This window comes from Bos javanicus, chromosome 20, assembly GCF_032452875.1.
Source record: "Bos javanicus breed banteng chromosome 20, ARS-OSU_banteng_1.0, whole genome shotgun sequence".
NCBI classification, from domain to species: domain Eukaryota; kingdom Metazoa; phylum Chordata; class Mammalia; order Artiodactyla; family Bovidae; genus Bos; species Bos javanicus.
Window position 1 is genome coordinate 23,074,527 of NC_083887.1, and position 12,082 is coordinate 23,086,608.

General features: G+C 42.3%; 1 protein-coding gene across 3 annotated transcripts in view; it reads left to right on the top strand.

Moving 5' to 3' along the window:
* Window positions 1-8,134: 8,134 nt before the first annotated feature.
* The window catches only part of IL6ST (interleukin 6 cytokine family signal transducer), a 61,357-nt gene continuing 57,409 nt past the window's right edge, over window positions 8,135-12,082 (top strand). For 2 of the 3 annotated variants that reach the window (XM_061393497.1, XM_061393498.1), the window contains exon 1: window positions 8,135-8,374. Coding sequence is in view for 1 of the 3 variants with exons in the window: in XM_061393495.1 (XP_061249479.1) it covers window positions 11,457-11,609 (153 nt within the window). In the remaining 2 variants the exon portion in view is untranslated. Of the gene's footprint in view, window positions 8,375-8,468; window positions 11,610-12,082 lie in introns of those variants that run through there. The other variant, XM_061393495.1, reaches the window with a different exon arrangement.

Genomic DNA, 12,082 nt, shown 5'->3' on the forward strand with positions numbered 1-12,082 from the left:
ATTCATGTTGGTACTTTCTCACCTATCTGGTTTTAGTATAAGTATCAGACTTGGAGCTAAGGAATGTATTTTGTACCTGAGGAGGATTCCTTCAAACAAGGGCCAACATAGGAGAGCCTTTTCTTCTGTAGGAGTTGTCAGAGTAAGCAAAAAGAAAATCTGCTCCAACTCCTCAGGATGGTGTTCCAAAAGCAGTCTGGGCCATCCCAAAGCTATGGTCCCAATACCTGACTTCTTTATCCTATATGTGTGCCTGGGAACCGTATGAACCTAACTGCTGCTCATTCCTGCATTAGCCTTCCCTTCTCTGGAGCCAAGCTCCCTGTGAAAAAGGTAATACAACATTATTAACCAGCGCAGGGCCATTTGACAGGGTTTCCCAGAAGTCCAGAGTTACAAGAAGCTAGACTCCCTCTGCTTCAATTTGTGTTGTTTGACCTTCGACAGAGTAGTACTTATTTCATTTCAAACTCTCTTGCTTTACTATAGTTATTCATTAAAATGAAATCAAATAAGAAATAACATTAAGACGTTTCTGCTAACATCTCAATTTTAAAATGACAGTCATAAAACTCTGGTATTACAAGTCTGAATATGGTCACCAATAATATGAGTGGCCTTCCAGTAACTAGAAGGGAGGAGGAGGGGCTTTTTGAGGTTCTGGTCATGTTCTGGTTCTTGATCTAGATGCAAGTTATGTGGCTGTGTTCAGTTTGTGAACATTTTTCAAACTGTACTCATAGTATGCTCATATTTCTGAATATATATTATCCTTAAGTAATATTTTAAGTGTTTAAGCGATTTTGAGTCAATCTTTGTGTACGGTGTGAGGATGTTCTAACTTGATTGATTTACATGTAGCTGTTCAACTTTACTGTCTGAGCCACTAGAGAAGCCCAGACTTTCCCAGCACCACTTGCTGAAGAGACAGTCTCATCTTCATTGTATTAATATATTCTGGCCTCTTTTGCCAAAGATTAATTGACTGTAGGTGTGTGGGTTTATTTCTGGGCTCTCTATTCTGTTCCAGTGATCCATATGTCTGTTTTTATGCCAATATCATGCTGTTTTCATTACAGTAGCTTTGTATTCAGTAGCATTTTTGAAATGGAGATGTAATGTTGCTAACTTTTATTGCCATAAAATGAATTCTTCCTGTTTTCTAGCTTAGAAATTTACCTAAACTTGATTTAAGTTCATATTTCATTACAAACTTCTTTTATTAAGTGGATTACAATGTGCCTTAAATAGCTTCATTTTGAAACATATATTGAATTAATTACTTTTAATTCTTTTCAGTGAATTAGATGCTATTAGGTTCCAAAGATTTTAACACATACAGCAATACTGTCTCCAGTTCTTTGAGCTGATGTTTAATTTTTTAATTTTCCAAGGTATTTTATGCTAATAATGAAAAATATAAAACTATGAACAAAGCTAGTGGGGGTGATGGAATTCCAGTTGAATATTTCAAATCCTGGAAGATGATGCTGTGAAAGTGCTGCACTCAGTATGCCAGCAAATTTGGAAACTCAGCAGTGGCCACAGGACTGGAAAAGGTCAGTTTTCATTCCAATCCCAAAGAAAGGCAATGCCAAAGAATGCTCAAACTACCGCACAATTGCACTCATCTCACACGCTAGTAAAGTAAAGCTCAAAATTCTCCAAGCCAGGCTTCAGCAATACATGAACCGTGAACTTCCAGATGTTCAAGCTGGTTTTAGAAAAGGCAATGTGTATACCTGTGGTGGATTCATTTTGATATATGGCAAAACCAATACAATACTGTAAAGTTAAAAAATAAAATTAAGAAAAAAAAGGAAGAAAAGAAAAGGCAGAGGAACCAGAGATCAAATTGCCAACATCTACTGGATCATTGAAAAAGCAAGAGAGTTCCAGAAAAACATATATTTCTGCTTTATTGACTATGCCAAAGCCTTTGACTGTGTAGATCACAATAAACTGTTCTGAAAGAGATGGGAATACCAGACCACTTGACCTGCCTCTTGAGAAACCTATATGCAGGTCAGGAAGCAACAGTTAGAACTGGACATGGAACAACAGACTGGTTCCAAATAGGAAAAGGAGTACTTCAAGGCTGTATATTGTCACCCTGCTTATTTAACTTATATGCAGAATACATCATGAGAAACGCTGGGCTGGAAGAAGCACAAGCTGGAATCAAGATTGCTGGGAGAAATATCAATAACCTCAGATATGCAGATGACACCACCCTTAAGGCAGAAAGTGAAGAGGAACTAAAGAGCTTCTTGATGAAAGTGAAAGAGGAGAGTGAAAAAGTTGGCTTAAAGCTCAACATTCAGAAAACAAAGATCATGGTATCCAGTCCCATCACTTCATGGGAAATAGATGGGGAAACAGTGGAAACAGTGTCAGACTTTATTTTTGGGGGCTCCAAAATCACTGCAGATGGTGATTGCAGCCATGAAATTAAAAGACGCTTACTCCTTGGAAGAAAAGTTATGACCAACCTAGATTGCATATTCAAAAGCAGAGACATTACTTTGCCAACAAAGGTCCGTCTAGTCAAGGCTATGGTTTTTCCTGTGTTCATGTATGGATGTGAGAGTTGGACTGTGAAGAAAGCTGAGCGCTGAAGAATTGATGCTTCTGAACTGTGGTGTTGGAGAAGACTCTTGAGAGTCTCTTGGACTGCAAAGAGGTCCAACCAGTCTATCCTAAAGGAGATCAGTCCTGGGTGTTCACTGGAAGCACTGATGCTGAAGCTCCAATACTTGGGCCACCTCTTGCAAAGAGTTGATTCATTGGAAAAGACCCTGATGCTGGGAGGGATTGAGGGCAGGAGAAGAAAGGGACAACAGAGGATGAGATGGCTGGATGGCATCACCAACTCGATGGACGTGAGTCTAGGTGAACTCTGGGAGTTGGTGATAGACAGGGAGGCCTTGTGTGCTGCAATTCATGGGGTCGCAAAGAGTCAGACACGACTGAGTGACTGAACTGAACTGAGGGGACTGAACCTAGTAAAAGCAAGACCAAAAACTTAGAAGGGGGGAAACTTTTAAAAGAATAAGATTGTTCTTCTTGGGCATTCAGAAGACAGGCAAAAGATACTCAAAAATGATAGTCCTGGTTTTTCCAGGGAATAATGAAACAAGGCTCTGCAGTAGTGTTGGGATAGAGCTGCCAGTTCAGGGAACTAGGATATAACACTGAAAAGGTGCCATGGCTGAAGGTCAAGGGAATTAAAGATACTAGTGAGAGTGCAACTAAAATGGTTGATAAAAGGGTTCTCAGAGTTTAGGAGGATAAGAGAAGGTGGGAAGTAACTGATTAACTATGAGAAAAAAGATTGGAGGTCACACTAAGGACAAATGACAGACTCAGTGGGAGTAAGTAAGAGAGGCAGAAGGTGGGTGGCTGTGGGTAGAGAGGGAAACTCACAATCCAAAATTTTGCAGGTAGTGTACTTTCATCTGATGACTGGCCTCAAGGTGTGGCTACATGTGTGGGTTCCTGATATAGAGTGAAGTTGAAGATGACTGAAAAAAAAGAAAGATGAGAAATTGTGAGGTCAGGGTGCTAATGAGTCATTTTCGTGGATGCTGAAATCGTTGGGTCGATGAAGGACTTGGGGATAGTTCAAGGCTGACACAGAGTTTCAGAAACACAGTTGGGCACAGGCAGGGAAGTGGATGGCCAACCTGGGCAGGGCCAGATTTATGCAAATAGCAAGGCAGGCAGTTGGTCTTTGAAATTTATCACCTTTGTTTGTTCTGTAGCATTATCCATTAGTTTTGTTCATTTACTCTCAAGTAGCCTCCAAGTTCTCGTGTTGTCCTCTCACTGTACAGGTTCCCCTTCTGCTTCTGATATATCTAAAATCCTGAATAAGTCTCAAAGCACAAATGGAAAGTTCTCAATTGTTATATCACTTTTTCCCACTTTTCTTTGCATTTTACAGGGCATTCTAATGACAAATCCTTATCCTGAAAGTGGTTGTTTCAGGACCAGTACCTTACAGAGGTTTTGCAAAGTCATGTCATTCCAGCCCAGGGGAGATGAGCTCTTGCTGTGCTGAAAAATCTATCTCCAATATTGATTTATTGTTTTAGCCAAGGACTTTAACCATTCCCAGGGCTTCCACGATGGCTTGGCAGTAAAGAATTCTACTGCAATGCAGGAGATGCGGTTTGACCCCTGGGTCAGGAAGATCCCCCAGAGGAGGAAATGGCAACCCACTCCAGTATTCTTGCCTGGAAAACTCCATGGACAGAAGAGCCTGGCGGGCTATAGTCTGTGGGGTTGCAGAGTCAGACACCATGGAGTGAAGCGCACAAATTAACCATTCCCCCACAAAATGTGAGTTTTTTTATGGGTTAGTGTTAGCCAATATAAAGATATCCACAAAAGAACTAACTCAGCTCTTTGCTTTCCTGCCTAGTGTACAATACAGGCTAGTGTGCTGTGAGATATTGATTCCCTCTATCTACTTCTATGCCAAAGAAGTATTGTCATTTTCAGTATACACTGCAATACAAACAAAAAGGTTGAGGAAGCACTTCCATAGTAGACATTCAAGAAAGATAACAGCAGATGTTTATTGAGCATCTACTATGTGCCAAACATTTCATGTATTTTAGTTCATTTAACCTTGGTAGCAATTCTGTTAGGTTGGTACTGTCAACTACAAATTGGCATTTGCCATCTATCTCCACACAGATTAAATCATTTACGGCTGCAGCTGCTGATTTTCAACGCCTCCTGAAAGGAGTTCAGGAGGTCAGAGCAGAAATGAGGCATTCTGTGCTCTGGGAAAAACTGGCAGGACAGGTCTTCAGATGGTTAGGTATTTTCAGGAGCTGATTTCAAGAGCCCAATTCTTGTATCTCTTCATATCTAGAAAAGCACTAAAATCCTTCCTGGTGATGACTGCTCCTTGTGACTAGCAGAAACCTACAAAAAAAATAAATAAATAAATAAAGTGCTTTAGTGCACATACTCCCCTTTCACCAAAATCCCGGATGTATGGATCTTTCCCCTACCTCTTTGAAGCAGTTTCTCGGAGGTATCTGAGGTGTTGTCTCCTGCGCTATTGTCTTCTGCTGCTGCAGAGTCGTGTCCGACTCTGTGTGACCCTATAAACGGCAGCCCACCAGGTTCCTCCATCCATGGGATTTTCCAGGCAAGAGTACTGGAGTGGGTTGCCATTGCCTTCTCCGGCGCAATTGTCTTCATTTTGCCCCAAATTAAACTTAACTTGCAACTCTCACATTTTACACTTTTTTAAAGTTGACAGTACTGTTTTCTTCTCATTTGATTGAAGAATCTGAGAAGATCTGCCCAAGTTCATAGGCATGGAAGGTAGTAGCACCAGTATTCAAACCCATGCAATTTGAAAACAGAAAATACACTTAACTGGTATATATTGCCCCTAAATAAATGTCCATTAGATCTAAATGAAATTTTTAAGTTTAGTTGCAGCACATGAGCTCAGTAATTGTGGCTCCCCAGCTCTAGAGCACAGGCTCAATAGTTGTGGCACACGGACTCAGTTGCTCTGCAGTACGTGGGATGATCCCAGATTAGGGATCAAACCTGTATCTCCTGCATTGGCAGGCGAATTCTTTACCACTGACCCACCAGCTGGTGCTGCTGCTGCTGTCGCTTCAGTCGTGTCTGACTCTGTGCAACTCCATGGACAGCAGCCCACCAGGCTTCCCCATCCCTGGGATTCTCCAGGAAAGAACACTGAAGTGGGTTGCCATTTCCTTCTCCAATGCATGAAAGTGGAAAGTGAAAGTGAAGTCGCTCAGTTGTGTCCAACTCTTTGAGACCCCATGGACGGCAGCCTATCAGGCTCCTTGATCCATGGGATTTTCCAGGCAAGAGTACTGGAGTGGGTTGCCATTAAGCCCCAAATATTTTTTTTAATTTTAATTTTTTAATTGAATAATACTTTATTTACAATGTTGTGTTAGATTCAAGAGTATAGCAAAGTGATTCAGTTACATATACTATTTTTTTCAGATTATTTTCCCTTATTGTTGGTGTTCAGTCACTAACTTGTGTCCAACTCTTTGAAACCCCATGGTCAGAAGCACACCAGGCTTCCCTGTCCTCCACTATCTCCCTGAGTTTGCTCAAACTCATGTCTGTTGAGTCAGTAATGCCATCCAACCATCTCATCCTCTGTCGCCCGCTCTTCTCTTGCCCTCAATCTTTCCCAGCATGAAAGTCTTTTCCAATGAGTTGGCTCTTCGAATCATGTGGTCAAAGTATCGGAGCTTCAGCTTCAGCCCTTCCAATGAATATTCAGGACTGATTTCCTTTTGAATTGACTGGTTTGATCTCCTTGCAGTCCAAGGGACTCTGAAGAGTCTTCTCCAGCACCACAGTTTGACAGCATCAGTTTGGCGCTCAGCCTTCTTTATAGTCCACCTCTTACATCCATACATGAGTACTGGAAAAAACATAGCTTTGACTAGACGGACCTTTGTTGGCAAAGTAATGTCTCTGCTTTTTAATATGTTGTCTAGGTTGGTCATAGCTTTTCTTCCAAGGAGCAAGTGTCTTTTAATTTCATGGCTGCAGTCACCATCTACAGTGATTTTGGACCCCGAGAAAATAAAATCTGTCACTGTTTCCACTTTTTCCCCATTTATTTGCCATGGAGTGATGAAACAGGGTGCCATGATTTTAGTGTTTTTTTTTTTTTCATGATCTTAGTTTTTGAATGTTGAGTTTTAAGCCAGCTTTTTTCACTCTCCTCTTTCACTTTCATCAAGAGACTCTTTAGTTCCTCTTAACTTTCTGCCTTCAGGGTGGTATCATCTGCATATCTGAGGTTGTTGATATTGACTGTAGTTCCCTGTGCTATACAGTAGGTCCTTGGTTATCTGATTTATATATAGCAGTGTGCATATAAAACTCCTAATTTATCCCCCCTCATTTAACATTTTGTAAGTTTGTTTTAAAATAAATACACCCATAAAAGGCTGAACTAGAATACAATCCAGTCACTCTCTGGAGGTTAGATATAGGATGACAGGAAGCAGCAAGAACCAAACACACAATGGAGCTTTGTCTCTTCTGCAGCACAACCCCTGAGCTGGCCTGAGACTCACTCCCTTAGCTAGACACAAAACAGGCCCACTTTCCTGTGTTTTAAAAATTATCTGATCAACTAGGAGATCATAATTTGCTTTGTGTTTTACTGTATCTGAATCCTCAATATAATGAAGAACGTTACAATTGTTAATTTATGGGTATAATTTGTTCAAGTCTATTAAATCATTATTGCCCTCCAATAGCCTGCCATTCTTTCACAAAAGGCGCTGGCCTTGGGTGTGTTTCTTGATACACACACACACCATTTATATTTTAAGCTTCTCATCTTACTTTGAAAAAATATGTATCAGAGTGAGCCTAAAGGTTCATTTTCCAGACCACTAGTGTGAAAGAGAAAGGCTGTAATGAAATTTGTTTTTATTTGGTATTTTTGTCACAGATTGGGAGGTACAAATTGCAAGAAAAACTAGCTTTTTAGCGTGTCACCAACTCTGAGGTTCTCTGATCGATCACACCCAAACATATTTATTAACTTAAAAATATATATCATGGCAAGGTTCTTTTATGTAAGACTTGGACCGAAGCCGCCACAATCTGCGGTAACCTCACATGGAATTATTGTCACTGAGCCCTTCACGTTCCCTGAGGAACTCCCACGCTTCCCCAGTCCCCAAGGACAGCCGGCGGTCCCTCGCGGCTCCGAGGTCCCTGGGGAAGGCACTGAACGCAGGCCAAAAGAGCCGCGGCAAGAAGTGAGGACGGACGGCGCGGGTAGCACCCGAGCTTTAGTTCACGACCCCGTTATTCCACGGAAAAATGGAACATTCCGCTCCTTCCGCCCGCAGAGGGGAGGTGGGGGAACCCTTCGATCTAGTCTGGGAGAGGCGACGCGGGCGCAGCCACCGGAATCCGGGACGCCAGGAACCGCGTTACGGGAATAGCAGCCACTCGGAGTACCGCCTCCTCGCCTTCGGGCTACAGCTGAGCCAATGCCGTAGCGCGCCGGGTATCACAGAGGCCAATCAGCTTACAGAGTCCAGGACCAAGTCCGGGGGCGGGGCGTTACGGGGCGCCGCGGGGCGGGGTCAGGGGGCGCCTTGCCCCGCAGCGGGAGGAGGGACGCGTGCCGCGTCTGCTGGAAGGTCTGGGGAGCTAGCCGGAGCTGGGGCAAGGAGCCGACAGGCCCGCGGAGCCGCGCGGGGAAGGCCCGGGCGCATCTGAGCTTGGGGCCGCGGCTGCTGGCCGACGGACTCGGCCGGGCCAGGCGCCGAGTGGGACGTGTTCTGTGGAGACGCGGAGGAGCGAGTCACCGCGGCCTGAGGTGAGGAGGGGCCTTGGCTGGGTTGAAGGGCCGTGTAGCCGGAGGGTGAGGGCTGCGTGGGGGCGGCCGGGTCGGGGGACTTGAGGGGGCCATACTTCTCCGGGAGAGGGGCGCCCCGACAGCGCGCGCCCCAAACTTCTTGTTACCCCAGCCTGGAAATCCCCACATTCCTTTCTCTCCCTGTTCCCACATCTCCGAATTTGATCTCCACAAGTTTATCACCTAGATTTCCCAACGCTAAAAAAAGCCTCACTTACACACAAACACACACACACACACACACACACACACACCCCTTCTTAAGCCTCTAGTTTCCAACGCCTTTCTTGACTCTACCCCTTTTGGCTACCAAGTCCCCGGTTTCCCTCGGTTCCTCTTCTGTCTCCCTTAAATTCCATTAGCCCCGCACTTGACCCTTCATTTTCATCTCGGAGATTAATTTCCTTTTCATCATTGTAACGCCTCAACATTGCTGAAAGTTACACCGTGTACTAAAATTCCTCACTAATGCTTCTTTTCATCTTTTGATTGCTTACAGAGCCAGGCCCTAATGAACCCCACATATCACTGTATCCTAAAGGCGCCGGATTTAAAAAAAATTCTATCACCCCTCCCCCAAATTTAAAGATCATTCCAAGCAGCAGAGTTCTGTTTTTCAGTATTTTTTCGAACTGAAAAAGAACAAAATCTCAGCTTAAAGATAAGACCTGCCACTTTTGTTCTTTTCTTCTTCCCATTTCGGTTTAATTTGTGTAGTATTGGGCATTTCAGCGATTATACTGCTTTAAAATAATTGTTAGGATGCCAGGATGAAATTCTAAAAGATTGGAGTGTTTGGTTTAGTCAGTACTGTAAACAAACCCTTTAGACTGTGTGACTGCCAGCTTCAAGTTGGAGCAACTCTTAATTTGAAATTACTGACTCAGATCATCATATGAGCTATTCACCATTATCATAATTTCTTAAATTCATGTTAATTCCTATTTGAAGTATTTTTGAACTGTAAACTGGAATACTACAATTATAGAACCAACTTGCTATTAGGTTAAATTGTGCTTTCCAAATATTTCTCTTTGGGGACAATTTTGAATACTTGTTTTTAATCACAAGTGGAAGAAAAAATTACTGGATGGAGAAAGTGTCATAAAAGATGAATTTTGTGGTAGAATTTTTCCTTCATCCCAATTCTGTGTTATTGACTCTACATGTTTAGTTTTCTCATAGGTAATTTAGAATATACATGGCTAATTTAATACATTTTCTTATGTACTGAAAAATGTGTTCAGTTATTTATGAATTACCATGTTTTCAATTTATTTAAAATTTTTCCAAGGGAATTTACATTTCAGTTAAATGTTAGGGTGGATGTCGATTGTCTTATACCCGTGAAATTGATGTTACAGTACACACACTTTATAAAGAAGGAAACTAAAGCTCAGTGTCCCTTTGAAACCTAGATCTGTAATTCCAAATCCTGCACTCGCAATCAGTCATTTTGTCATACTAACACGTTTCTCATGGAGGGTCCACTGCTACAATTTGGTTTGGGAAGAACTCCCCAAAATTCCTCTGCAGGGAGGGTTTTTTTCCTCCCAGAAGCTATTTGAGAGCAGCTTATTTTAATGGGAGTCAGAATTCCCTGGCGCTAATACATTTGCAGTTTGGCTCTTAGAGAAGCATGGAATGTTCTCCCAGTCTTCTCCATTTCTTTGATTGCAAAGACATTTTGATCAGAGTTGAAGTTTCTACTGAGCTTTATTATTTTGCATAACAAGTACTAAGCACTTAGTTACTGTAGGAACTCAGAAAGGTGCATGAATTGTCCTTAGGACCTTCAAAGAGTTTACAGCAATTGGGTAGACATTTTGTGAAAAACAACAAGGATGCAAGGTAGTTTTAATTAAATGCACAGTGATACAGAAGATGCTATAAATATCCAGATTAGGAAGTAATCTTTTATGGGTTGAAATGATCAAAGGATTTACCAGAGGTCATCAACTTTGAAACCTGGGTAGGTGGTGGTTTAGTTGCTAAGTCCGACTCTTTCGACCCCGTGAACTGTAGTTTGCCAGGCTCTTGTCCAAGGGATTTTCCAGACAAGAATACTGGAGTGGGTGAAACCTAGGTAAGATTTAGATAAAGGGAAAAATGAAAGGAGCCCATTCCAAAGAGGGGTCAATGTGGAAAGGGTCAAAAATAATCAAGGTATAGTAATCATAGTAGTACAGTGTGTGTGTAATCCTTATTTTGTGTCAGTCACTGTTTTGAACACTTTGCTTATATTAATTCATTTAATCTTCATAACCTTATAAAGTAGATCTTATTATTTCCCTTTAATAAAGAAAGAAGCCAAGGCATAGAGAGTTTAATTAACTCACCCGGTGCCACAGGGCTATTAAGTGGTGGTGGTTATTGTTCATTCGCTAAGTCGGTTCCGACTCTTTGCAGACTCGTGAACTGCAGCAAGCCAGGCTTCCCTGTCCTTCACTATCTTCTAGAGTTTGCTCAAACTCATATCCATTGAGTCAATGATGCCATCCAACCATCTCATCCCCTGTCACCTCTTTCTCCTCTTGCCTTCAATCTTTCCTAGCAGCAGGGTCTTTTCCAGTGAGTCAGCTCTTCACATCAGGTGGCCTAAGTATTGGAGCTTCTGCTTCAGCATCAGTCCTTCCAGTGAATATTAAGGGTTAATTTCCTTTAGGATGGACTGGTTTAATCTCCTTACTGTCCAAGAGACTCTCAAGAGTCTTCTCCAACACCACAGTTTGAAAGGATCAATTCTTCAGTGCTCAGCCTTCTTTATGGTCCAACTCTCACATCCATATATGACTTCTGGAAAAACCATGGCTTTGACTAGATGGACCTTTGTTAACAAAGTGAAGTCTTTGCTTTTTAATACACTGCTGAGGTTTGTCATGGCTTTTCTTCCAAGGAGCCAGTGTCGTTTAATTTCATGTCTTCAGTCACTGTCTGTAGTGATTTTGGAGCCCAAGAAAATAAAATCTGTCACCGTTTCCACTTTTTCCCCATCTATTTGCCATGAAGTGATGGGACTGGATGCCATGGTCTTAGTTTTTGAATGTTGAGTTTTAAGCCAGCTTTTTCACTCTCACCTTCATCAGGAGGCTCTTTAGTTCCTCTTCGCTTTCTGCCATTGAAGTGGTATCTTCTGAGGTATATCCAGAATTTATACCTAGACATCCTGACTTCAGAATCTGAGCTCCTAAAACTGGTAAGTATACTGCCTCTTCATATAGTATACTTGAGTGACAGCTGGAATAATATGGCCATTCCAGGAGGTCTTTTAAAACCCACTCTTAATTGTCCACCGTGTGCTTCAGAGGGCTTCCCTCTTGGTTCAGTGGTGAAGAATCCACTTGCCAATGCAGGAGATGTGAGTTCAATCCCTGGGTCTTGAAGATCTGCTGGAGAAGGAAATGGCAACCCACTCCAGTCTGCTTATCTGGAATATCCCATGGACAGAGGAACCTGGCAGGCTGCAGTCCATGAGGTTGCAAAAGAATCATACATGACTTAGCAGCTAAACAGCAACAGTCTGTGCTTTAAAGTATGTTAGATTCTCAGGATGTAAAAAATATAAACAAAAATTACAATGCAAATGCTGTGGATCCTGTTAGGGAACTGTATACAAGTGCTTTGGGAGTAAAGATGTTTATGGGAGTGGGGAGGAATTCCACAGAAGAG